Genomic DNA, 25,328 nt, shown 5'->3' with positions numbered 1-25,328 from the left:
TGAAGGAGAGGCAGGATTGCCAGGAGGAAGCACCCTGTAACACTCTGGTGAGAATATATGGTAATGATTTCCCCGTCCATGCCCACCCCACCCTCAGTCCTTCCTCAAAAGGACCTATGGCCATTTCCTCGGGAAACCATACACTGAGGAAGAGGGAATGCTCAAACATTTTGAGGATTGTTGGACACAATCATTATTGATGCCCAGGAACACAAAGAATTATTATGGCCCACAGTTAGAGGTAGATAGGAGCCAGATAATAAATGGAATTTTTGCCCAGGTGTGGAAGAAGTACATCCACTGAGCACAGGGACCTATCTGGTGGTCATTTCCACAGTTCCCAAATATACAATTGAAAAGGACATATTTGGTAGTTAGTAAAGCACCCACATTAGTACAGTTCTTTGGCCTACGGAATAAGAGCTATCAAAGTGGGAAAGGCCAATGGGGAGCCTCTGAAATTGCACAGGCAAGATAGTAAATAAAAAACAATATAGAAATTTCCAGTTGTGATGTACAGCATGACTATAAGCTAACAATACTGTTTTGTATATTTGAAAGTTTGTATGTGTGTGAAGTATGGGGTCAGTCTTCATTTCTTTTGTAGTGTTAACTAATAACCCTAGGACCATTTACTGAAAAAGGAAGAACTTTCTTCCATTGATCTGTAATATCACTTTTGAAAACTCAAATTACATATGCAGATCAACATGGTTGACCTAACATGGGTTAGGCCTATTTTGACACATTTGCCTATTTCTTATCCTCGTGTCAACAGAACACTGACAATATAACTTTATAAATACATCCTGATACTTGGTAGTTGTAAGCACTCCAGCTTTATTCTTCTTCAAAATTTCCTTGGCTATTCTCAGCCTTTGCATTTCCATATAGATTTTTTAAACTGCTTATCAATTTCCACTCAAAAAATTGGGACATTTTTATATTCATTTTTCATTGTATAGAAAGATCAATTTTGTGAGAAATGGCATCTTAATCCACGAACATGGTATACTATACTGAATTTATTTAGAACTTATTTTCATTTCTGTCAGTAGTTTTTTGTAGTCAATAATGTTTTGTATCACATCTTTTGATAGATTTCTTATAAGGTATTTGATGACTGTTGGTGCTACTATAATTAGCTATTTAAATGTCATATTCTATTTATTTTCTGGAATAAAGGTATACAACTGAATTTTTTAGACATTGTGTTCAGTTACCTTATTAAATATACTTTTCAGTTCTTTTAGATTTTCAATGTACATGATCATGTTATTTGTGAATGACTGTTATTTCTTCCTTTCCAATCCATATGCCTTTTCTTTTTCCATTTTCCATTGCTTAGAACATCCAAAACCATGTTTAAAATAAGTGGTAAGAGCAAATATGTCCTTATTTCATTCCTGATGTCAGGGGGAAACATGAAATAATTTACCTTAAGTATAATGTAAGCAGCAGTTATTTGGTAGATGCCTTTTATCTGATCAAGAATGTTCCCTTCATTCCAATTTTGCTGAATAAATGGATGAATGTGGAATTTTATCAAATGATTTTACTGCAGCTACCAAGATGATCATTATTTTGCTCCCTTTTTCCTGTTATTCTGGTGAATTACATTTATTTTTTTCCCCCAGTTAACACCCACCCTTCTATTTCTGGAATAAGCCCCACTTAGTCATGATTATCCTTTTTATATACCACCTGATTCAATTCACTAATTTTGTGTATAAGATTTTTGCATCTATGTTCATAACAGAGCCTTTCATAAACCAGCCTTTTAAAGTGACATCTTTCTTCCTTCTCATTTCAGAATGCTTTTGAAAACCAAAAATTATGTGATCAGAAGTGTACTCTAGGGTGTTTACTTTGTAGTGTGTAGACTGTAGAATGGATTAGTGCAGGAGGTGGGTGGTGAAGGATTAGGAAGCTACTATAGCATTAAGAGAAGAGCTTGCACCAGTTTGGTACAAGTAGAAATGGAAAGGACGGATAGACTCCCCAGTACGTAGCTACTGATTAGATGAAAGTGCAACATTATGAAACAGAGAAATTAGGAGAACTTTATCTGAGCTTGGAGAAGAGTAAAAATAATTGGAGTGAAATACTCATCTTCACTATAATTATCACAATCATTAGGAACCATACGAAGGAATGACCGCAATTTAAGCAATTGCAAATGCATGGAAATACGTAACTGGTCACTACGTTAATATCTTTAATTAGAAAGTTTCCTTACGTTGCTTTGAAGCTGATTTTTAAAATCATTTCCATTCACAATCAGAAAAAAAATCGATAATCTTGTATTCATTGAACACCTTAAAATGGGATCCTTTTAAGACAGCACATTTCAATACACATTGCGCTATTCCTTTCCTAACCACAGGGTGGCGACTAGGCGCCAACGCCGCACTTCTGTCTATCCCTCCGCTTCTTAGGCAGGTGTGGCTTCCAGGAGCGCGCACGTCCCGGAGTCTGCGCCAATCGCAGGCGCCGCGGCCGCGCACGTCGGTCAGCCGCGGTTACGCTGTCGCCCATCGGCCAGACCCTAGTGTTCCAGGCCATGTGGAAGTTGCTCCCAGCTGCGGGCCGTGCCCAAGGTAAGGGCGGTAGGGAGATGTCCGGGGACCGGTTTCCCGGGAGCAGATGCGGTGGGCACAGGGTTTGCGGATCGTTACTTTCGGTCCGTTCTCGCCCTGGGAGACTGCGAAAGCTGGTGCGAAAGCCGCGCATTTGTTGTGTGGGGACTGCGTAGTCTTTCTCGGCGGGTGCGCAGTGCTTGCGAACCAAGCTTTGGTCTGACGGGGGGAGGAGGCATGCGACATTGGGCCGTTCAGTGACCGCCGGGTCCTCTCCTCCCGGTCTACCGCCAGGTTCTCCGTGGTTGGGACCAACTCCTCTGGCGGGACTAGCTCTGACCCGGGCTTAAATGGTCTTCCGGATTGAGTCTTGGCCGGGTATATGTTACGACATCTAGCGTTTTAAGCTTTTGAGGAAACATCCAGAATAAGTTAACAGTCTGGAAGACTCTATGACTCTGTCTTGAGAGCATTGTGAGGGGCCACGGAGATGACTTGTGTAAATGGCAACTACAGGAAAGCATAATTTTGGTTTTGTTTCGGAGCCTTTTACCGTTTTGTCATCACAACAACTGAAAAAAATTTTTTTCTGCATTTCTAGCAGCGGAAAATGGTAATTGCATGTAAATTGGTTGCCTAATATATGTAAGCACTTATTAGTTGATAGATAAGCAGTTGTAGCCTATGATTGGCCTTGCCCTCCGGAAGTTTACATTATGATTGAAGAAAAGATCTACGTAGAGGCTAAATGGACTGACAGTGTAAGGAAGTATGGAGAGGGCCAAACTAATGGTAAGGAAAATAAATACTGTAATAATACTGTAGATACTAAAAAGTATAGAGACTCAAAGATCAAGTTTCACTGTGGACTTGGAGCATTGCGAGGTGTAACACAGTAGGAACAGTTTCCAGAAACAGTTGTAGCCTGTGGCTGGCTCTTTGAGTTCCTTTAAGGAGGCAGCAGAAGAAAAATGCCCCTAGTGCCAGTGGGTGGCATTCTTAACTTTTGGGGGATCTTGAACTCTTTTCGGAATCAGATGGAGGATATGGGGTTCCATCCTTCTAAGAAAAATGTAGGGAAACCAACACAAAAGATTTTTGTTGAAAGAGTCCACTCTAGGTTAAGAATCTGATTAATAAAATATAATCCAGGTCTCGTCAAGGTTTACCTGGACTCCTTTCTACTTGTCTAGTTTATTTGCCCTAATCACTCTACCACTCCAGTGGTACCAGACTAAACTCTACAAGTCTTCAACGTACATGCTGTTCTTCCAACAATTTGTGATTTCCAAATTTTATTTAATAACCTTTTCGCATTGTTCTAAAAGCTACCTTTAACATAAAAAAAAAAAATCCCCAAATTATGCTCTTGAATCTGGTCTGGACTTTTCTTGCATTGATCTATATTTTTTACTCTTGATCCAATACCATACTTTTAAACTGCTTTCACTTTGTGGCATATTTTACCACCTGGTAGAGGAAGTTCCCATAATATTCACATTTTTCTGGACAGTTTTTCACATTATATTTTCCTGATGGAATTTTGAATTCATTTATCAAGCTCCAAACATAGTGTTGTGATTTTATTTTGTAATGCATTAAATTATAAGTTAATTTGGGCAAGCATTGACAAAATTGTTTTCCTGTTAGAAAAATGGTAGAGCTTTCTATCTATTTAGATTTGCCTCCTTCAGTGAGGCTTTACTGGAAAACAAAAGTTTGATTTATGTAAAGTTGATTATTAGCCTTTAAATAGCAAAATAAAAATGTTTAAATATTTGCCATACGTATATCTTAAATACATGTTTATGTGTGTGTGTACCTGTTAATTTACTTTTTAAAAAAATTCTCTTAGAACCATACAGACTTTTGGCTGGTGTTGAGTACATTGTTGGAAGGAAAAACTGTGGCATTCTAATTGAAGATGATCAATCAATCAGCCGAAATCATGCTGTATTAACTGCTAACTTTTCTGTAACTAACCTGGTAAGTTACTAATTTTATTTCACTAGCTGACAGTAAGAGGATTGAAATCACAAAAGTTTACCTTGGTGTATATGTAAGAGAGTTTGGGAGACTTTTTATAAAGCTGTTAGTTTTCTTTAAATGTTCACAAAATTAAGGACGTTCGGGCAGTGGTACTGGTGATATTTGTTTATTTAAGATTTGAAGTTTCTGTTTCAGTATTTTACTATTTGTTTTAGTGATTTAGAAACAAAGGGGAAGTAGAACATATTTATTTACTTGAACATTTATTGAGTGCTTACTGTGTGTCAGTCACTGTGCCAAAGCCTGGGAATAGAACAGTGAATAGACCATCGTGACTCCTGCTTTAATGAGTTAATGCAGCCATATGAACACTGGTGTTTCCTGTATATCTTAGGTTTTCACAAGGGAAATTGATTTGCTTTACTAGGGAAAACAGCTGTTGTATGTGCCCCACAGCTCCTTTCAATGGCTTTGAGTTTGTTTTGGTGTGTTGGTTGTTTTAATAATAAAGGTAGATTGTAAAAGTAATATAAATATATACAAATAGCTGTGCTCATGGTAATGCTGGTGGTAATTAAGGAAGAAAAGCCATTATTTTGAGCAAAGACTGCATGTTGGCAAATGCTGGATCTGTTCAGTAATATTTAGGTTTTGTGTCTGTATTCTTTTAGGTATAGAAAAACATTGTTGAAAATCCTAAAGAAAAAAAATTGTTACTGCAAGTCAGACACTCTAGCCTTTTTGCATTGGACTGATTTTTACTATGTGATTTTGATAATTAAAAAAAAAACAAAAACCTTAGGAATGAAGCTGTCATGTTATACATGAAACAGACTGTACAAAAGCAAACAATTCTCAAATTATGAGGGGTCAGGAAAATCTCCACTGACTTACAAAAATAAAGAAAATGTATGTTCTAAGAGGAGTGATTCTGGAATTGACATTTTTCTCTTAATTGCTAGTTGAGTGATCATTCTTTGCTTGCAACCAAAACAATAACTCTATTGCCTACTGTGTTGGGAGGTTAGCCACCTATCACCTATTCCAGAAGTTATCAACCTTTTGTTTTGAAACCTTTCCCCCTAGGAACAGTATTTACTGAGCGGTAAGAGACTTTAAATTATTTATTGATTTTTTTTTCAGAGTCAAACAGATGAAATCCCTGTATTGACAATAAAAGATAATTCTAAGTATGGTACGTTTGTTAATGAGGAAAAAATGCAGAATGGCCTTTCCCGAATTTTGAAGACAGGGGATAGAGTTACCTTTGGAGTGTTTGAAAGTAAATTCAGGTAAGAATTTTTAAATTGATATTAAAATGGACAGCTTTATTTTGTACCAATCAGATTCTAAAGGAAAAGGATATTTATGGATAATGAATTGGAACCAGTCTATTTAGTTCCTACTTAGGACATTGGTGAACTTCGCACCACACATGGTTAGTGCATTTTATTAACCATAGATAGTGAAAAGAGTGAATGAGAGTTTGAGTGGGCCCTAAGAACCTTGATGGGAGCTACTTTTGTTTGATTCTGCATAGGTCAAAGTATAATGTTAAACTTTGATCATTGTTTTTTTCTTAATTGCAACTTAAGACTTAGGAAGTGATAATTTCATAAGTTAGAAAGTTTAGTAATTTAATAAAAATTAAAATAACAGCATATGATGTGAGCTTAAAGTTTAAAGTACCATAAGTTGCCATCTCTATAACTATTATAACTTTATGTAACTTATTCTCATTTACAGAGTAGAGTATGAACCTTTGGTTGCATGCTCTTCTTGTTTAGATGTCTCTGGGAAAACTGCTTTAAGTCAAGCTGTATTGCAACTTGGAGGACTTACTGTAAACAATTGGACAGAGGAATGTACTCACCTTGTCATGACATCAGTTAAAGTTACCATTAAAGTAAGTTGAATGCCTTGTTATTATGTTAAAGTAAGTTCTCTGAATTTAAGTTTATTCCTTTACCCACTATACATGGATGTTTTAAAAGTCACTTGCTTTAAAACTATCAGAACTGTTAGTCGTAGATTTATATATGCCAATGAACCCCCTATCTACCGTATAGGCTAGAATGGGGCAAGCAAAAGCACATTAAATTATATTTCAGATACTGATTTAGCATTTAAATGATTTATATTATCCTTTCACCAAGAAGTTATGACAGCCTATAATTTGTGTTTTCAGTCTAAAAGCAAAGCAATTAGAGATCAACTGCCAGTCTTCAAAGTTAGCAGCTCATGTCTTTCCTTCCTCCAGTCTCTGATACCATCTCATGGTTTCATGCTCTTTTCTTTAGTTCTTATTTGGCTTTAGACCCTAATCACAAAGACTTTAGGTTCTTACAATATTACCTTAATGTATTGTCACAATCTAGAGATATGTAGATATTTGTTATTTGTCAAAGCAGTGATATATTTTGGGATGTTTCAGACTTTGCATCATCTTCAGATTTGGTTAATCCAAAACTAATTGAAGAATGATTTGGGGAGGTGATTCGTCTCCTTCAGCAGGTTGACTATAGATATGTGAGATTGTTTTAGGTTAATATCTATAGTGAAAAGCAACAGTAGATTCCTTTATTCAATGATACAAAAATCCTTTAATATATAATTAATTAAATTAGAATATGTGTCTTATACCTAAATAAGTGTCATAGAGAAAGGCTTGCTGTTCAAATTGAACCTCATGTTAAACTTGGATCAAAGATTGTTTCATCTTTGTAAGTTTATGAAATTGATTTATAAATTCAACAGAGTGATTAGCCTCCTGAATAGTAATTTATGCTAATAAACCCAAATAATAGATTCATAATTCAAAATGTCCATTTATTAGTTTATAGTAGGGATGTATCTTTATAGTGACCAGAATATTTACATGTAGACTCCAACATGGTCCCCTTGAAGATACCAAGGTACCTGAGAAATGGAATAGGTAATCATGCCATTGCTTGGTGGGTATGAAATAAGAGCAGAGGCAGTTAGATGGTCTTGAAAGATATTTTACTGAGTCTGTGACAGACCTGGAAACTAGGATCCATTTACCATAGTACACAGTATTCCAGTGACTAGGATGCTAATGGCCACCCAGTCCCTGGATATTAGAGAGTACTGTATATATACCAACAAAGGCTTGCAGAGCAATACTCCTTTTTCACTATTTCTGATCAATCGTGTGCAAAAAAAATTTGTCATTATATTATTTTTTTAGTAAATTTTCCAAAAATACAGGTTAGTTTATATTTTTAAAATTGTTGAATGTTAGAACCAAAAGGTAACCTAAAGAGCATTCAGTTCAGTTTTTATTTTCTGAGGAGGAAACTGAGGCATGGAGCAATTGAATCCTCTGCCCAGGATCACATGTATTGGAGTTTACTCAGTCCAGTGTTGAATTGCACATTACTGCTTCATGCAAGAAGTCAATTATTTCATTCATATTTGAGGTTCATAACTTTCAGATTTCATTCTTGAGAGATACCCTAAATTGCTTGCTCACATTTAGGTAATTGCCCATGTTTATTAGAAGCATTCTTACCAATTCTTTAGTTGTATTATTTCCTGGAATTATGCTGAATCTTATTTTCATTGCCAGTGATGGTATATTTTAATCTGTCTCAAATTTTGTGGATACATCTTATTTGAGGCTTATAGTTTAATTCACTTGCTAGTTGAAGTTTCTTCCCCCACTCCGTCTGTATATACTTATTTTCAGCTTTTGTCCAACACTAAAGAGTTATTCCTTTATTTACTTTCTTAAAAAGACTTTATTCCATAATTAAAATCAGTTTGAAAGGCAATTAAGGTGAAAGAACTCTCTCATGTTTATCTCTTGTTACTGTCTTCTCTAGGGCAGACATTACATTTCCTTAATTCTAAGATGTACATTTTAATGTTTTTAAAATGGTATACATTTTTAAATTGACTTGTATTTTATGTTATGTTGTTCTGCCCTCCCCAAGCAGTTTTTAAATTAATATTGTAATTGGTAACTTCTTTTTTTTCACCTTTAATAATGATTGTTTATTGTTTATCGCTACTTGCCTGTATGTTACATTTATTTGTTATTTCTACAGTCTTATTGCTATTTTAGCATATAGGCCTTTGCTTTGCAGGATTCTGACTTACATGAATTGTAGTTACCACAGTTTGTTTATTTTTAATTTTTATTTTATATTGGAGTATAGTTGATTAACAACCTTGTTAGTTTCAGGTGTACAGCAAAGTGATTCAGTTATACATACACATGTATCTATTCTTTTTCAAATTCTTTTCCCGTTTAGGTTATTACAGAATATCAAGCAGAGTCCCCTGAGCTATACAGTAGGTCCTCATTGGTTATCTATTTTAAATATAGCATTGTGTATATGTCAATCCCAAACTCCCAATCTGTCCCCCCCTGTATTGTAATTGGTAGCTTCTAATAATCAAGTGATTATACAGGGATTTTTATACTAAAACTAGGCAGTGACCAATACTGACTTCTGTTTTATAGATTGTGTCTCCTTTATAAATTTAGAGAGACAGGAGGAAAAACAGAGTAGAACAGCCTCTTTGTAGTCTATAACTTAACATCTTTAAAAAAGCTAGGGTATGAGTATATATATTCACATGTTTTCTTCTTTTTAGACAATATGTGCACTCATTTGTGGGCGTCCGATTGTAAAACCAGAATATTTTACTGAATTTCTTAAAACAGTTCAGTCCAAGAAACAGCCTCCAGAAATTGAAAGGTATATTGCGTATTTTAAGTATAATAAAATATGACATACAAAATATGATAGCACTGGTTTTATTTAGGTTAATTCCCTCTTTATTGACTATTTCAGGATGTAATGTTACAGTTCAGTATTATTAATGAAGTTTTCTTGTTAGTATGTGAAGAAAGTTTCCCAGTTCTTTGTCGATTGTTCTTATCTCTGTGAAACACATGCTACATATGTACCAATATTAAAAGGAAAATATTGAAGGACAGTAAAGCATAGAGATGAAATCAGTAGAGCACACATGCCAATGCTGGGCATCATGCATGCAGGACACCAGGAATTGTGTGGTGCAGCATCCCTGTTGTGGAGCCTCAGAGTCCTGGGCCAGAATATTAACAGCGCTGTGGCCTTGGGAATTGAGCTGATTTCTTCTAAGTGTCAGTTACCGCCTTTGAAAAATGAGACTAATACCTGTCCTGCTGAGTGTCTAAGTATTCAGTATTATTAGTATTAGTATAAGTATTTATCTTAACTCGTGGCATACATAAAGTCTGAGCATATTGCCTGGCATCATAATAGGTGCTTATTAAAAGAAGTGTAGCTAATTGCAATATCCGGGAAGATTCATAGTAGCTTGATTATTTATTTAATTTTTTGGATGCTCTGCTAAATTTGTGAACCACCAGACTAAAGGATCTATCCACTCTATGTATTGTATTAGTAATGTTTGCAGTAATATAAGCTATGGTTGAGGAGGAAGATATTTGTGATTTTTCTTTTTAGATTGCATGGTTAAAATACTGGTGACTATAAAACGGTGGGTGTTTTTAGTCAACATAAGAACATGCTTGCTTAAAATGTATGTCAGTAGCTTATAGTCTATATGGCATAATACATTTGAGGAAGTTTTAAAAATCTAAAATTCTATGCAAATTAAGTATTTTATTACCCAATTTAAGTTAAGTTTTCCCTATTCAAGCTAAGTATTTTATTACCAATTTAAAAATATTACTAGCTATTATAAGCTAATTTGCCCAGTACATATATTTTTAGGAACTATTTATACCTGATAATATGTATCTGCTTTTAAAAGTAACTGAATATCAGATTTTTCTCTTTGTTTTTAATTTTCATTTGGGAGGTTTCTTGTATTTTATAATCTGGTTAACAGAAAATATGCTTTCCTCTGGAAAGAAATCTTCAGATTTTATTTTATTTATTTTTTGGCCACACCAAGTGGCTTGCGGGATCTGAGTTTCCTGACCAGGGATTGAACCTGGGCCCTTGGCAGTGAAAATGCAGAGTCCTAACCACTAGACCACCAGGGAATTCCCGAGATTTTAAAATAGATGATTCTTAACCTTTTTTGAGTCCTAGACCCCCTGTGAGAAAATGAAAGCACTGGTCTCTCCTCTAGAAACTTCACTTACTGCCAACTTACATAGTATTTCAACAGAATTACATTTTTCCCTGAAGCCTATTTATGACCCTCCCTAGAAAAGTTGATAAATCCTATAAATAATGACTCTTGTTACAGATAATAAACCATTGTTAATTCTAGATTACTTAAGAGTGGAGGGGTCTGACTTTTTACTACTGGTGATATGTTTTATGGTCTTAGAGTTTTTAGAATTAGTCATTGATTCTTGCTTATTTGTTCAGATTCTCAGGTGTATTTAACCTTGGTTTTTTTGTTGTTTTTACTTTAGGTTAGGCATAGTTTTTTTCTGGCTTCAATTTGCGATTGTATTAACTTAGATGACTATAATAAAACATCACTACTCTAAGATTGTTCACTAACTCCTAATTCAGTGTTAACCAGGAAAGACTATTACATTAGTTCATGTTTGATGATGGCAACTGATAATCAAGTTTTTAATACTATTTTAAAATACGTAGTTTTTTGCCTTAATAGATTGCTATACTTATTGGGATCCATTTTGATATGTTTGTTGAAGACTAATTTGACTCCATACTCAATTAAATAGAAAAATAATTAAATTTAAGGTATTAAATAGTAGTAGGATGGGTTATAAAAGGGATATGAGATAAATTGTGGTGGCTCTTCTATTACATAACTACCTGTTCTTTTAGTTCTGTAAAAGCATTATCACTAGTCCTGAATTTAAATTAGGAGGCATACTATAATATTTTTACCTAACAAAATGTGTAGTCCTTTTTGGTACAGTTATGTCTGCATCTTTGCACTGTTACCACGAAACAGAGTAAGTGAAGGGTTAAGATAGAGTACCTGATATGGTTTGTGGTACCTAATTTTCCTATACTGTTATCAAAGTACCAATGTAGATGAAGTAATTTTTAGATTACATTTAAAGAAGTATTTAATTTTGATACTCTGTGCTCTAATAAAGGAAGTTCATTAAAATATTATATATGTCTGAATGTGAAAAAAATGATCCTCAAGAGAAAAAGGGAGTTTCCCTTTCTCAGTTTATTTTAAACAACAAGCAGCATTGTTTTCAGAAAACACTGTTGGGAGAGAGTCCTTACATCATACAAAACTTGCTGGTTATGCCAAGAATGAAAGGCCCTGACTACCCTATACCCAGGCCATTTCTCAGGGTTATGTTTGCAGTGAGAAACCTGGAGGGATGAGGTAATATCTCCTTCCCAGGACAGAGAGCAGGCCTGCTTATAGCTTGTTATAAAATGGGTGGATTCCCAAGTTCAGTGTAACACTACCCATGGTATATACCTCTCCTGTAACACAACCCATGGTATGTACCTTCTGTGTCATCCCCAGGGGACTTGGCATGGAAGGAGACCTGCTGCAAACACACTGAGGCTTGCTGCTTGCTTTGTCTCTGACCCAGGAGTCTTGTGTCTTCTGCCAGCATCCATGAAAGAGGAATAGGTTAACTTATTAGCTTGTAATAAAATCTCAGACCCAAGAGACACATTAGCATGAAACAATCTTGGTGAATGAAAGTTTAGGAAGCTTATAGAGTTGACCTTGAATAATCAATTAAAATTTAAAGCAAAGAAATTTAACACACACTAGAGATTTTTTTCCTGGAGATACAAGCTCAGATTTACAAGTTGTGGATGCCAGTGTAATTCAAACCTTTTAGAGATCACCAAAAAAAATCATGAAATCATGAACATGTACCTTTGGTACTAATGAAATAAACAGCTATCCAGATGTTGGGCAAAGAAATATTGTGGCTTGGAATAGTTTCCACGGCCAGAATTATACATGAATTCAGAAAAATTCTGTATTTGGAAAATCTTGGGACAGAAGTGAAGATGATGTGCTCTGAGTTAGATGAAATTTATTGAACATCGTGAAGAATTTATATAAAGTTATAAAATGTACATAGGAAAAAGTCAATATTTCTAGATTAATATTTTATAGAATTTGTGAATAATATGTACCAGTTACTACATAATAAAGCATAATTATTTTATTTGTAGCTTTTGAAGTTTCTGTGTAAGTATGCCAAAAAATGTTTTAATTTTTTCATTATAGAAGTTAGAGGTCACTTGATATTTGTAGTATTCTTGTATTCAGGCAGTGTGCCTCTAACCTAGGTCTCTGCCAAGTTAATTTACTGTTTTCCAATTTTATTACTAGCTGTCAAATCACTATAGCCTCAATGATGCTTTAAAACTTCTAGAATATAATTTTTCAGAAATACTGACTTTTTAATGATGTTTTCTTCACATTTATCACTCGTCTCTCCTTTCTTGTTTTCATCCTTAATACTACTAAAGAGAGAAAGATTTTTCTACGTATATGAAGTTCCAGAACATGGTCTATTATTTGTCACTGTATTATATATATCATATATGTAGATATATATGATATATATATATCATATATATGTATACGTATGACTCCAACATTTGATTCGATTCTTGATAATATGGTGGGTTTTTTTCCTTTCAAGATCAGTCTTATTGAGTATTAGGGCTCAAATTTACCAATGTTTTTAAAAGAAAACCAAAATATATTTTTCTAGTCCCAGAATTTTAATACTCACATTTGTATTGAGGGATGTTTTTGCTTTCTGTCTACTTCTAATTTATTAGGTGGAATTTTTATTTCTGTTTTATACTGCCGGTTTATTTATTAAATATTTATTGAACCAGGCAAGATAGACCTGAGGTTATAATGATGAGCCAAAAAGCATTACAGTTTCTGCCATCTTGGCACTTAGTAGAGGAACCAAACATCAAAGAATCACACAAATAAAAGTTAGAACTCTGGAAAGCTAATTGCATATCATTCTCATGGAATGTGACTTGGTATAACAAATGTTCACTCTTCATTGAACTAAACTGTAGTTAACTGTTATCTATTATCTGTGGCAAAATTAAGAATGACAGTGTGAAAAACACAAAGCTGTAGATAATTTTAAAATGCTATTTTAGTCATTAGAAAGCAGTAGGAATCTCACATTTATTCAGTCATATGTATGTATTAAACATTTACATTCTATTTTTGTCTGAGACTGGCCCAATAATCTAGTGTTGTTACATTACTATGTAGACTAATTTGTAAACACCCATTTGTATATATATGAAGCCTTTTACACTAAAAGAAGTGTAAGCTACGGAAGAATTTTCTTGAAAGGGATGTAAGGTGTTTGATGAAGAGATATTAAAATTTTTCCTATTTATGAATTAGAATGCCTGTTAATTTTTTAGTGCTACCTATTTTCTCATTGTAGATTTAATTAATAGTTAAAATAGTTTCCACTATTCTCTGTACATGTTTAAAAGTAGAATAAACAGAATTTTAAAGTCAGTTATTTAGAAAACTGCAATAACTCCCCGGGTTTGCATTCCATCCTACCAACTAAATCTGCTCTTACCTGCAGATAACTCAGTCATTTGACATTGCAGATTCTAGGAATCACTACTTTAAAATAGACTTAAAACATCCATTAGTAATCTAGCAGATTAAAACACATGCATTTGTAGTTTAGTCAGTTATAAAAGTTGTTTTTAATTAATAAAATTTTAGTCATGACAGCTTACTGTATGAGATAATGTATGTTTCCAAGGAGAAATCTGGGGGGTGGGAGGAGGGAAATGTAAGGAAATTAGTTCTAAAATGCTGGATGGTGACTCTTATGACCAAAACATTTTTGTCATATTGGATGTTGCTCTCTGTGGATAGTTAACTCTAGTGACTGATTGTCCAGATTCCCCCCATCCTACATTGTCCCCTCATCATCACCATTATGCTTTAGTAATTTTTTAAAAATCTTTTTTAAAGACTTAATTTTTAGAGCAGTTTTAGGTTCACAGCAAAATGGAGAGGAAAGTACAGGTTTCCTGTATTCCCACTGCTCCCACACATGCATAGCCTACCCCATTATTGATATCCCCCACCAGAGTAGAACATTTATTACAATCGATGAACCTACATTGACACATCATAATCACCCAAAGTTTACATTAGGATTCAGTCTTTGTATTGTACATTCTTTGGGTTTGAACAAATGTAGAATGACATATATCCATCATTATAGTATCATATGGAGTATTTTCACTGTCTAAAAACCCTCTGTACTCTACCTATTCATCTCTCCACTTCCCCAACTCCCAGTAACCACTGATCTTTTACTGTCTTCATAGCTCTGCCTTTTCCAGAATGTCATATAGTTGGAATCATACAATATGTAGCCTTTCCAAATTGGCCTTTTTCACTTAGTAATATGCATTTAAGTTTCCTCCATGTCTTCTCATGGCTTGATAGCTCATTTCTTTTTAGCACTGAATAATATTCCGTGTTTGAATGTACCACAGTTTATTTATTCATTAACTAATGAAGGACATCTTGGTTGCTTCCAAGTTATGGCATGAGTTCATCTCCTCTGGGTAAATCCCAAGAAGCATGACTGCTGGATCATATGGTTAAGAATGTGTTTAGTTTTGTGGGAAAGTGCCAAAGTGTCCTCTAAAGTGGCTGTACCATTTTGCATTCCCACCAGCAATGAATAAAAGTACCTGTTCTTCTACATCTTCACCAGCATTTGGTGGTATCAGTGTTCTAGATTTTAGCCATTCTAATAGGTGTGTAGTGGTATCTCTTTGTTTTAATTTGCATTTCCTTGATGATATATAATATTGAGCATCTTTTCATATGCTTATTTGCTCTCTCTATTTCTTGGGAGAGGTATCTATTAAAGTCTTTGGCCCTTTTTAAAAATCAGGTTGTTTGTGTTCTTGTTGAATTTTAAGAGTTCTTTGTATATTTTTGATAACAGTCAGATGTGTCTTTTGCAAGTGTTTTCTCCTGGTCTGTGGTTTGTCTTCTCATTCTCTTGATGTTATCTTTTACAGAGTGGAACTTTTTAATTTTAATGAAGTCTAGCTTATCATTTATTTATTTCGTGGATGAAGCCATTGGTGTTATATTTAAAGAGTCATCTCCATATCCAAGGTCACCTAGATTTTCTCCTGTGTTATCTTGCAGGAGTTTTATAGTTTTGCATTTTATGTTTAGGTCTATGATCCATTTTGAGTTAATTTTTGTGAAGAGTGTAAGATCTGGGTCTAGATTCATTTTTTTGCATGTGAATGTCCAGTTCCATCACCAGTTGTTGAAAAGACTAAACTCCATTGTACTGCCTTTGCTCTGTTGTAAAAGATCAGAATTGACTCTATGTGAGTTTATTTCTGGGCTCTTCATTCTCCTCCACTGATCTATTTGTCTATCTTTTTGCCAGTACCATGCTTTTTTTTTAATTAAAAAATTTTTTTTAATTTTTAAAATTTTTTGGCTGCGTTGGGTCTTTGTTGCTGTGCACAGGCTTTCTCTAGTTGCGGCAAATAGGGGCTACTCTTTGTTGCGGTGTGAGGGCTTCTCATTGCAGTGGCTTCTCTTGTCGCGGAGCACGGGCTCTAGGCACACGGGCATCAGTAGTCGTGGCATGTGGGCTCAGTAGTTGTGGTGCACGGGCTTAGTTGTTCCGTGGCACGTGAGATCTTCCCGGACCAGGGCTCGAACCCATGTCCCCTGTGTTGGCAGGCGGATTCTTTTTTTAATCTTTTCTTTTTTTTATTTATTTATTTTAATTAATTTATTTTTGGCTGCTTTGGGTCTTCGTTACTGTGCGCGGGCTTTCTCTAGATGCAGCGAGCGAGGGCTACTCTTCGTTGCCGTGTGTGGGCTTCTCATCATGGTGGCTTCTCTTGTTGCGGCGCACGAGCTGTAGGCGCGCGGGCCTCAGTAGTTTTGGCACACAGGCTTAGTTGCTCTGCGGCATGTGGGATCTTCCCGGACCAAGGCTCAAACCTGTGTCCCCTGCAATGGCAGGGAGATTCTTAACCACTGCGCCACCAGGGAAGTCCCACACACTCTTGATTACTGCCGCTTTACATTAAGTCTTGGATTTTGTAGTGTTAGTACTACAACCTTGTTCTTCTTCCTTAATATTGTGGTGGCTGTTCTGGGTCTTTGGCCTCTCCATGTAAACTTTAGAATCTGTTTGTTAACATTCACAAAATAACTTGCTGGGAGTTACTGGGATTGTGTTTAATCTATAGATGAAGTTGGGAAGAACTGACATGTTGACAGTTTCGAGCCTTTCTATCCATGAACATTAATAATTTTTACTAGAAGGTAGAGAGAGAAACTAAAAGTCTGCTCAGTTATGAATAGCTGTAACAAAAGGTCTGATTATATAGAAAGTTGAAACTATGAACTGAATTATCTGTTGATTTTACTTCTCTATTTTCTTCTTTTCCCTAATCTCTATGGATGATTAAGATGTGTTTATAGTGTTACATTAAAGAGCTAAAAGATTGTGTTTTTAAATCTTTGGGAATTTTATTTAAACTCACAAAATGTAGGTTTTAAAATTCCCTGAGCTTCTTCAAAGAGATTTGTAACAAAACACTTATAGCAATAGTTCATAGAATTACAATATGAACATTATTACTAATACTTACTGGTTCCTAAGCAAGCACAGCATGCTAATAGAATTTGATCTTTAATGGATGATGTTTCAACCATTTGGTTTTGGTTTTTTTTTTGGTTTGTTTTTACTTTTTTTTTAAACTTTTTAATTACTTTTTCTCTCTTAACTATTTGTAATTTACGTAAGTTGTTTGATTCATATATATTTAATTGTATCTCAGTATGAGTCCTTAAGTCCCAGATAAAACTCTTAATTTTTTAATAATATAACGATATTATGGAAATTAAGCCTTTCTGGTGTCTAGATTGCCATTCCATTTAAAAATCTAATGTTATACATGCAGTGTAGTATATAATTAGAATGTACTTTATTTTATTTTTTATAGTTTTTACCCACCTATTGATGAACCAGTTATTGGAAGTAAAAATATTGATCTGTCAGAACGACAGGAAAGAAAACAAATCTTCAAAGGGAAAACATTTGTCTTTCTAAATGCCAAACAGGTAATGTTATAAGCTAAATTTTTATAAAGAAAATGTTATAAACTAGGATAAATTATTACTGTTGTCAATAGTTGTTAATGCACTTCCTTTTGAGATTTTGTGTAGAAGTGTGAAGTGAAATAAAAAACTGCCCAGGCACCAGAACTTGCCCAGCGTTCATGTATATGACTATGGCATTTCTTAATATCTCTTAATTGGCTTATTAAGTTTATATAAATACGTACAGGGAGGAGACCAAAAACTTTGGTTTAAGTTCTAACTTGTTCGGTTAGTAAGCAGCTGTTGAATGTCTTCTGTGTGCTGAAATGACAGTTCCAGGAGTTAATGTTGCAAGTGGAAAAACCATGCAAGTTACAGTGCTGTGTGAAGAGGAGCTGTAGATGATATAAGGATTCCAGGGCTGCAGTGGTACCTGGTGAACTAGGGATTTTCTCAGAGTGGAAACTCAGATTGTCCTCTCAGGGAGTATTATAAAATCAATTTTTCTTCAATTCTGCTTATATTTTATTTCCCAAATCAAATTCTTATAATTTTAAGAATGTATTCAAGACATTAATTATGGCTATTTCATTACTTTTTTTCTTTTTCTTTCCATTTTTAGCATAAAAAATTAAGTGCAGCAGTTGTATTTGGAGGAGGAGATGCTAGGTTGATAACAGAAGACAATGAAGAAGAAGATAGTTTCTTTTCGGCTCCTGGAACTTGTGTTGTTGATGTAGGAATAACAGATTCACAGACCTTAATTCCTGACTCTCAGAAAAAACGGATTCATTCAATTATGGATATACTCCAGAGGTACAGAATTATTCTTTATTAGTTAAAAAAAAAAGGGCAAGTAGGTGATTTTATAGGTAACTTTTTTTGCACTCCACATAATAATGTAAAGGTATATACAAGAATTATTGTAAAGATTTTATTGTGTATGGTACTTGGAAATTTATTGTGACTTAGTATGCTAGAAATAGAATATATTTATCCATGTCAGTTTTATCTCAATATTTATTTTCTGCTCCTTTTTTGTTACTTTAATACAATTTGCAGAATATACCTCTCTTAATAAAGCAGTATTTGTTTTTCTCTAGAATATGTAGTTGAGAAAGTTAAAACTCAAATGTAAAATTGTTCTGAAATAGCCTCAAGCTGGAATGTATTTTTCCTTTGTTTATTACCCATCAAAAATTTGTATTAAAATTAGGCTATTATGGCTATATAGGCTGTTATGGGAAAGCAGGAAAAAAAGTATCAAGTATCCTAGAATAGTGTTTGTAGTGTGGAGGGGCGGCAGTTTGAAAGCACTAAAGCAAGGATTTTTTTCCTGGACTCTTTACTGGTGTTAATAATCTTAGCATTTTTGAAGCACAAAGTAAAAAAATCAGCCTTGGCAGTCCGTTGACTGAATTTCTATTCACCTAGTAAAAAATAGTTAGGGCTGGGACTTCGCTGATGGTCCAGTGGCTAAGACTCCACGCTCCCAATGCAGGGGGCCTGGGTTCGATCCCTGTTGAGGGAACTAGATCCCACATGTTGCAACTAAAAGACCCTGCATGCTGCAACTAAAGATCCTGCATGCTGCAACTAGAAGATCCTGCACACCACAACTAAGACCCAGCATGGCAAAATAAATAAATAAATATTTTTAAAAAGTAGTTAAGGCCTAGGGTATTTATATGTCTAAAAAGTCCATAAAATAAGCTCTCCACAGTATTCATTTTTCCTGACCCAGGAGTCTTTCCGACCATGAAGATTGCTTTTTTTTAAAATGGGTTTGCTGAAGTAAAAAGTAAAATTTCAGTCATGTGTCCCATAAATATTTTGCTTAATGGAGATGTGTTAACTGCTGTGAAAAAGAAAATATTTGTGTAACAAAAATACCATCTTACTACTACAACCAAAATATACTGTGATTCTATTGTGTTTTAGGCACTGGGAATATAATGGTTAACAAGATAGCTATGGACCCTGCCACCACTGGAGCTTACTGTCTAGAGGAAAATACAGATAAAGACAAGTAAACAGATAATTACAAATGTGTATAAGAAAGCAGAATAACAGGGCAGAGGGGAGAAGTTTATTTTAAATAGAGAAGGCTTCTTTCAGGCAGTATTTTACTTAAGACCAGTTTACCAGTCTTTAAAAGCCATGCTGAACAATAGCAATAATAGCTTACTTACATAATACTATATACTGTAGCAGGTCCTGTTCTAAGAGTTCTACGTATATTAAGACGTTTAATCCTCATACAATCATGTGTATTTTTACTGTTATGTTCCCTGTTGTGCAGAGAGGGCAAAAGGGGATTTGAGTAGAACACAGGGAGCAAGCAGAGGAGCCAGGATGTGAATACATGCAGTCTGGTTCCAGAGTCCATGCTCTTTACCATTACATCTTGCTGCCTTGCTGGAGTGGAGGTTGCTCAGAGGCTGGTGACTTGATCATGAGATGACATTTTGTTCTGTACTCTCTGGCTCCTGTTTCAATTTGGTCATAGAGAGAGGACAATTTTACAGTTTGAGAAAGACTATCACTTAAAATAACACCTGTCCATTTAGTCCAAGCCATTGATAGCAATTGAAGGTACAGTTATATCAAACCAGTAAAGTCAGCTATTGACTGAATTTCAGACAATAGGGCAACATTGGGATGGGTTAGTGCCATGGTGCTATTGATTAGTTGTCAGAAGTGGGTATAGGATATCAGTGATTAAAATTAAATATCTCTGAAAAAGATTAGAAGTCTAGGGGAACAATATAACCCTGATTTTTGTTCTTGCTGAGATATTTTCCCAATGTCTTAGCCCATATTTGGGAACTCTTCCTGTTACTAATTTAATTATTTTCTCTTTATCCTCTCCTCCTTTGCCTTATCGTCTTCTCACCTGTTCCACAGCTTTGCATAAAATTGAATGAATCATAATCTTTGGATCATGATACACCGTCATCACTGAACTATAAATAATACACATTCATTTTGTTCACTAATTATTTAGTTAGTTATTTTAAATAAATTTTTATTATTGTAAACTGCTACTGAGATTATCTTTGTATGTTTCCTATTGGTACTTGTGCAGGATTTTCTTTGGGATATATTACTACATTACTAGGGTTAGAACACTCAGCAGTATCAAACTGTTTTCCGCTTTATACTCCCACCCACGGTATATAAGAGATTAAGTTAGATGCACGTCATTTTCAATACTCGGTATTTTCAGACTATCATTTTTGCCAATTTAATGGATATATAATCATATCCTGTGATTTTGATTTGTATTTCCCTGATCACCAGTGATGGTTAACGTTTCTTCAAAAGTTTATTAGATGTTAATTTTTCCATCTTTGTGAAATACATGTCTCTTGCCCAGTTTTCTATTGGGATAATTGTATTCTTTTTTTGTTTTAAGTACAGATTTCCCCAGTTTTATGTGTTCTTGTGTGTGTAGTGTATGTGTGTGTATTTAGTTCTATATAATTTTATTACATGTGTAGGTTCACGTATTCACCATAGTTAAGATACAGAACAGTTCCATCACCACAAGAATCCCTTGTGTTGTTCTTTTATAACCACACACCCCTCCCTACCTCCCCCTCCCTGTCCCCAAACTTCGGCAACCACTAATTTCTTCTTCATTTCTAAAATTTATTATTTAAAAAATGATATATAAATGAAATCATACAGCATGTAACCTTTTAGAATTTTTATTTTCACTCACCATAATTCCTCAGAGATTCATCTAGGTTTTGTGTATCAGAAGTTCATCCTTTTTTTATTGCTGAGTAGTGTTTCATGGTATGGATAACCATGGTATGGGTATTGTCTCTTTAATTACACTTTCTAGTTTACTGTTGATGTATAGAAATTCAGCTGACATTGATATTAATCTCATATCCCACCACCTTGTTGGACTCCCCTTTTATTTCTAATACTTTATAGTCTTTTTTTATATAAACCATATCATCTATAAATAATATTTCTCTCCTCCTTTTTAATCCTTTTTGCCTCTGGTACTGCTCTCTCTCTTTTATTCTCTCTTGGTTTTGGACCAACTGGGACATCCAAAGCTGTTGGACAGAAGTGGTGATAGTAGCCACATTTATCTCACTATTGACTTTAAAAGTAATGCTTCCAGTATTTCCCCATTTAAGATGATGTATGTCTTATAACATCATTATTAAATGTGTATTTTGTTTTACATAGCCAATCTTTTATAACTAATTTTCATGATATGACATATGTATAGTTTCAGAAGTATTAGTAGGGTAGTAAAATATCAATTTTGAATTGCCTGAAATACAAGTAGGTGTATGTGATCACTTGATGATAATACTTTTTAAAATCTTTTTTTGTGTGTTATTATAAATTCACTTAGAGTTCAAGTCTAAGTTAAACTAATACATATAAAACAATGAATGTTAAGCATTTGAAAAATAACTTTTAAACTACTACAGCCACTTAAAATACATATGTATATTTTACATATTCTGTAGTATGGATATACTATGGTTTGTTGAGTCATCCATCCATTGAAGGACATCTGCATTTTTCCAGCTTTTGTTACAAATAAAGCTGATATGAACATTCATATGCAGGTTTCTTTGTGAACGTAAGTGTTTATTTCTCTGGAATAAACTTCCAAGAGTGCAGTTTCTGGATTGTATGGTAATTGCATATTTGTGTGCCTTTTTTTTTAATTTGTAGAAGTTTTTTATATATTCTTGGCATTAATCCTTTTTTCACTTTTATGTGATTACATAAAAGATTGCAGAATCTGTTACCACTTTGTAAATTAACTTTTTATTGTGTTGATGAATGAAAGCCCTTAATTTTAATATCCTAAAAATTAACAATCTTTCATAGTGCTTTTTGTATAAGAAATCTTTTTATACTCATAGATCAAAAAGATATTCACCTATATTTTTTACTAATTTTTACTAGTATTTTGATATTTTGTTTTTGAAATTTATTTTTGATCTATCTGGAATTGATTCTGTTTATACCAAGGGACCTTACATGCATGGGAATGTTTTTGACCGTCTTTTCCATTGAGCAATATGTCTCTTCTTATACTAATACCACGTTTACTGCATTGTCTTAATTACTATAACAGTTTAAGTCCTCATATCTAGTAGGACAAATATTTTCTTTCTGCTCTTCTTCAGAAGCATCCTGGCTATTCTTGGCTTTTTATTTTTCCATATACATTTTAGAATCATCTTTTTAAAAACTTAACAAAAAAACAAATGTTAAGCATTTGAAAATGACTTGTTAAGCTACTACAACCACTTAAAATATCTCTACAATAAGTATTAAAAGGAGTTTTAAAGCTCTTAAAATTTGAGGTTCAGTTTCTATGTAGCATTATTAGGTTATATTAAATTATGTTTGTTTTATAAAATCAGTCATTATTCACATTACAGAATAACAGAAGATAGGTTCACCATAAGATTCCTTTAATAAGAAGATTCATTAACACATGTAAATTTGGTAAAATGATTTGATTTACTAACATACGTATAGATGTAGCTTATTTATAGTTCTTTGTACTTTTCTCCCTCCTTATCCTTCTCCCCTCTTTTTCTCTCTTTTAAGTTTTATCTGAGGATTCTAGTAATCATAGATTTGCTTTAAAAAATCTATTTTATTGCTTCATCTGGGTATTACTATTATTCTGAACTGGAATATTATTTAGAACTAGTATTTATTATTTAGAACTGGAAGGATCTGTATCCTTTACTCTAGACCTTTGTTTTACAGATGAAATAATTGAATTACTAAAAGGTGGTGAACTTGCCCAATGTAACATTGCTCCAGTGAATAAGCTAGTACTATAGGTATTTGCAATTCTCTCTGTACCATAAAATTGTGATGTCACTTTGGGGGGGGTGTCTGTTTGACATCATCTTAATAAAAGTTGTTAGTTTTAATATATCATCATACTTAAACTATTTTATTCTAACAGGCAAGGTCTTAGACCTATTCCTGAAGCAGAAATTGGATTGGCAGTTATTTTCATTACTACAGAGAATTACTGTGATCCTCAGGGCCAGCCCAGTACAGGTAATTAAAATACTATTTTATTGATTCTTTAGCAACTTTATTGTATAAATTGCTGATTGGCTGTATCTCCATTATTTTTTAAAATATTTATTTATTTATTTGGCTGCATCGGGTCTTAGTTGCGGCACGCGGGAGCTTTGTTGCAGCACGCGGGCTTCTCTCTAGTTGTAGCGTATGGGCTCTAGAGCGCACGGGCTTTGTTGCCCCGCAGCATGTGGGATCTTAGTTCCCCAACCAGGTATCGAACCCACGTCCCCTGCATTGGAAGGCAGATTCTTAACTACTGGACCACGAGGGAAGTCCCTGTATGTATGTATTATACTTGCCACGGGTGACCATCTTCACCGTCTTTTAAAAGCTATGTTTATCTGTTCATTTATTCATTCAATAAGTATTTGTGGCTGCCAAGTACTAGGCACAGTTGTAAGTACTGAAGATACAGTGGTGAATAAAGTAAACAAGGTACTTGTTACTGTGAACTTTATATTCTAAAAGTCAGGATTCAGACAGTAAACAAGCAAACAAACACATCTGATAAGTTCTGTTAAGGCCAAGTACAAAGAGAAAGCTAAAACAAGATGATGTGATAGTGACTGGGAGTAGGCTATTTTAGATTGGTAGTCAGGGACAGTCTCACTTAAGATGTCATATTTCAGCCTCACATGTCCTAAATGATGAGAAAAGGCAGCCATGGGAGGATATGGATAGCAGAATTCCAGGTAGAAGGAACAGATCACAATCATGTCTGTGTGGAGAATGGATTCCAGGGGTCCAAAATGGAAGTGGGGATATGAGTAGAAGCTGTTGTGGAGGTCCAGGTGAGAGAGAGCCTGGTGCCTTGGACCATGGTGGTAGTAGTAGAGATGCAGAAAAGCAAATAAATTCAGGCCAAATTTTGGAACTAGACCCAGCACATCTTGCCCGTGGAGGATTTAGAAACAACTCCTAATCTTTTGGCATGAGTAGCTGGTTGGGTGGTGATGCCATTTACAGAGATGAAGAATACATATTATAATTATCTCAGTGTTGACTATCACAGAAGCCAGTTTACTCAGGGCAGCTATTACCCCTTGGTTTGTTTTTTGTTTTTTGCTTTTTTGGTACACGGGCCTCTCCTGTTGCGGAGCACAGGCTCCGGACGCGCATGCTCAGCGGCCATGGCTCACGGGCCCAGCCACTCCACGGCATGTGAGATCTTCCCAGATCGGGGTGCGAACCCGTGTCCCCGGCATCAGCAGGCGGACTCAAAACCACTGCGCCACCAGGGAAGCCCTACCCCTTGTTTTTTTAAAACTCATTCCCCTACTTTTCTTGATAAGCTGATGTTGCCATCAAGAAGATGGTTCATTTATTCTTTTCTTCTCGCTTCTTTACCTTAGATATTTTTACTTTTATTCTTCCTCGTAACTTTTCTTTGTCTAGTTATGTGTGCATCCATTTGGTATTTCTTTATACATTTATTTGCCTCGGAAGTTCTTTTTATAGCTGTTTGTCAGCAGTTATTGGACTTTGGCTAAAAGACAAGTAAGGGCAGCACTACATAATAATACACTCCAGGGGGTATCATTTACATTGTAGCCCACTGAATGGCACCTATAGAATTGGACA

At 34.8% G+C, this 25,328-nt stretch overlaps 1 protein-coding gene across 1 annotated transcript in view; it reads left to right on the top strand.

Annotated features, from left to right (window-relative positions):
• Positions 1 to 2,563: 2,563 nt before the first annotated feature.
• The window catches only part of NBN (nibrin), a 45,456-nt gene continuing 22,691 nt past the window's right edge, over positions 2,564 to 25,328 (top strand). Inside the window, 8 exon segments of the mRNA XM_065894997.1 lie at positions 2,564 to 2,609; positions 4,435 to 4,565; positions 5,712 to 5,860; positions 6,315 to 6,474; positions 9,195 to 9,298; positions 17,552 to 17,669; positions 18,271 to 18,464; positions 23,623 to 23,720. Of these exon segments, the coding sequence (XP_065751069.1) occupies positions 2,564 to 2,609; positions 4,435 to 4,565; positions 5,712 to 5,860; positions 6,315 to 6,474; positions 9,195 to 9,298; positions 17,552 to 17,669; positions 18,271 to 18,464; positions 23,623 to 23,720 (1,000 nt within the window).

Source organism: Phocoena phocoena, chromosome 17 (genome assembly GCF_963924675.1).
Source record: "Phocoena phocoena chromosome 17, mPhoPho1.1, whole genome shotgun sequence".
In the NCBI taxonomy this organism is placed as follows: domain Eukaryota; kingdom Metazoa; phylum Chordata; class Mammalia; order Artiodactyla; family Phocoenidae; genus Phocoena; species Phocoena phocoena.
This window is presented reverse-complemented; position numbering and strand designations above follow the sequence as displayed.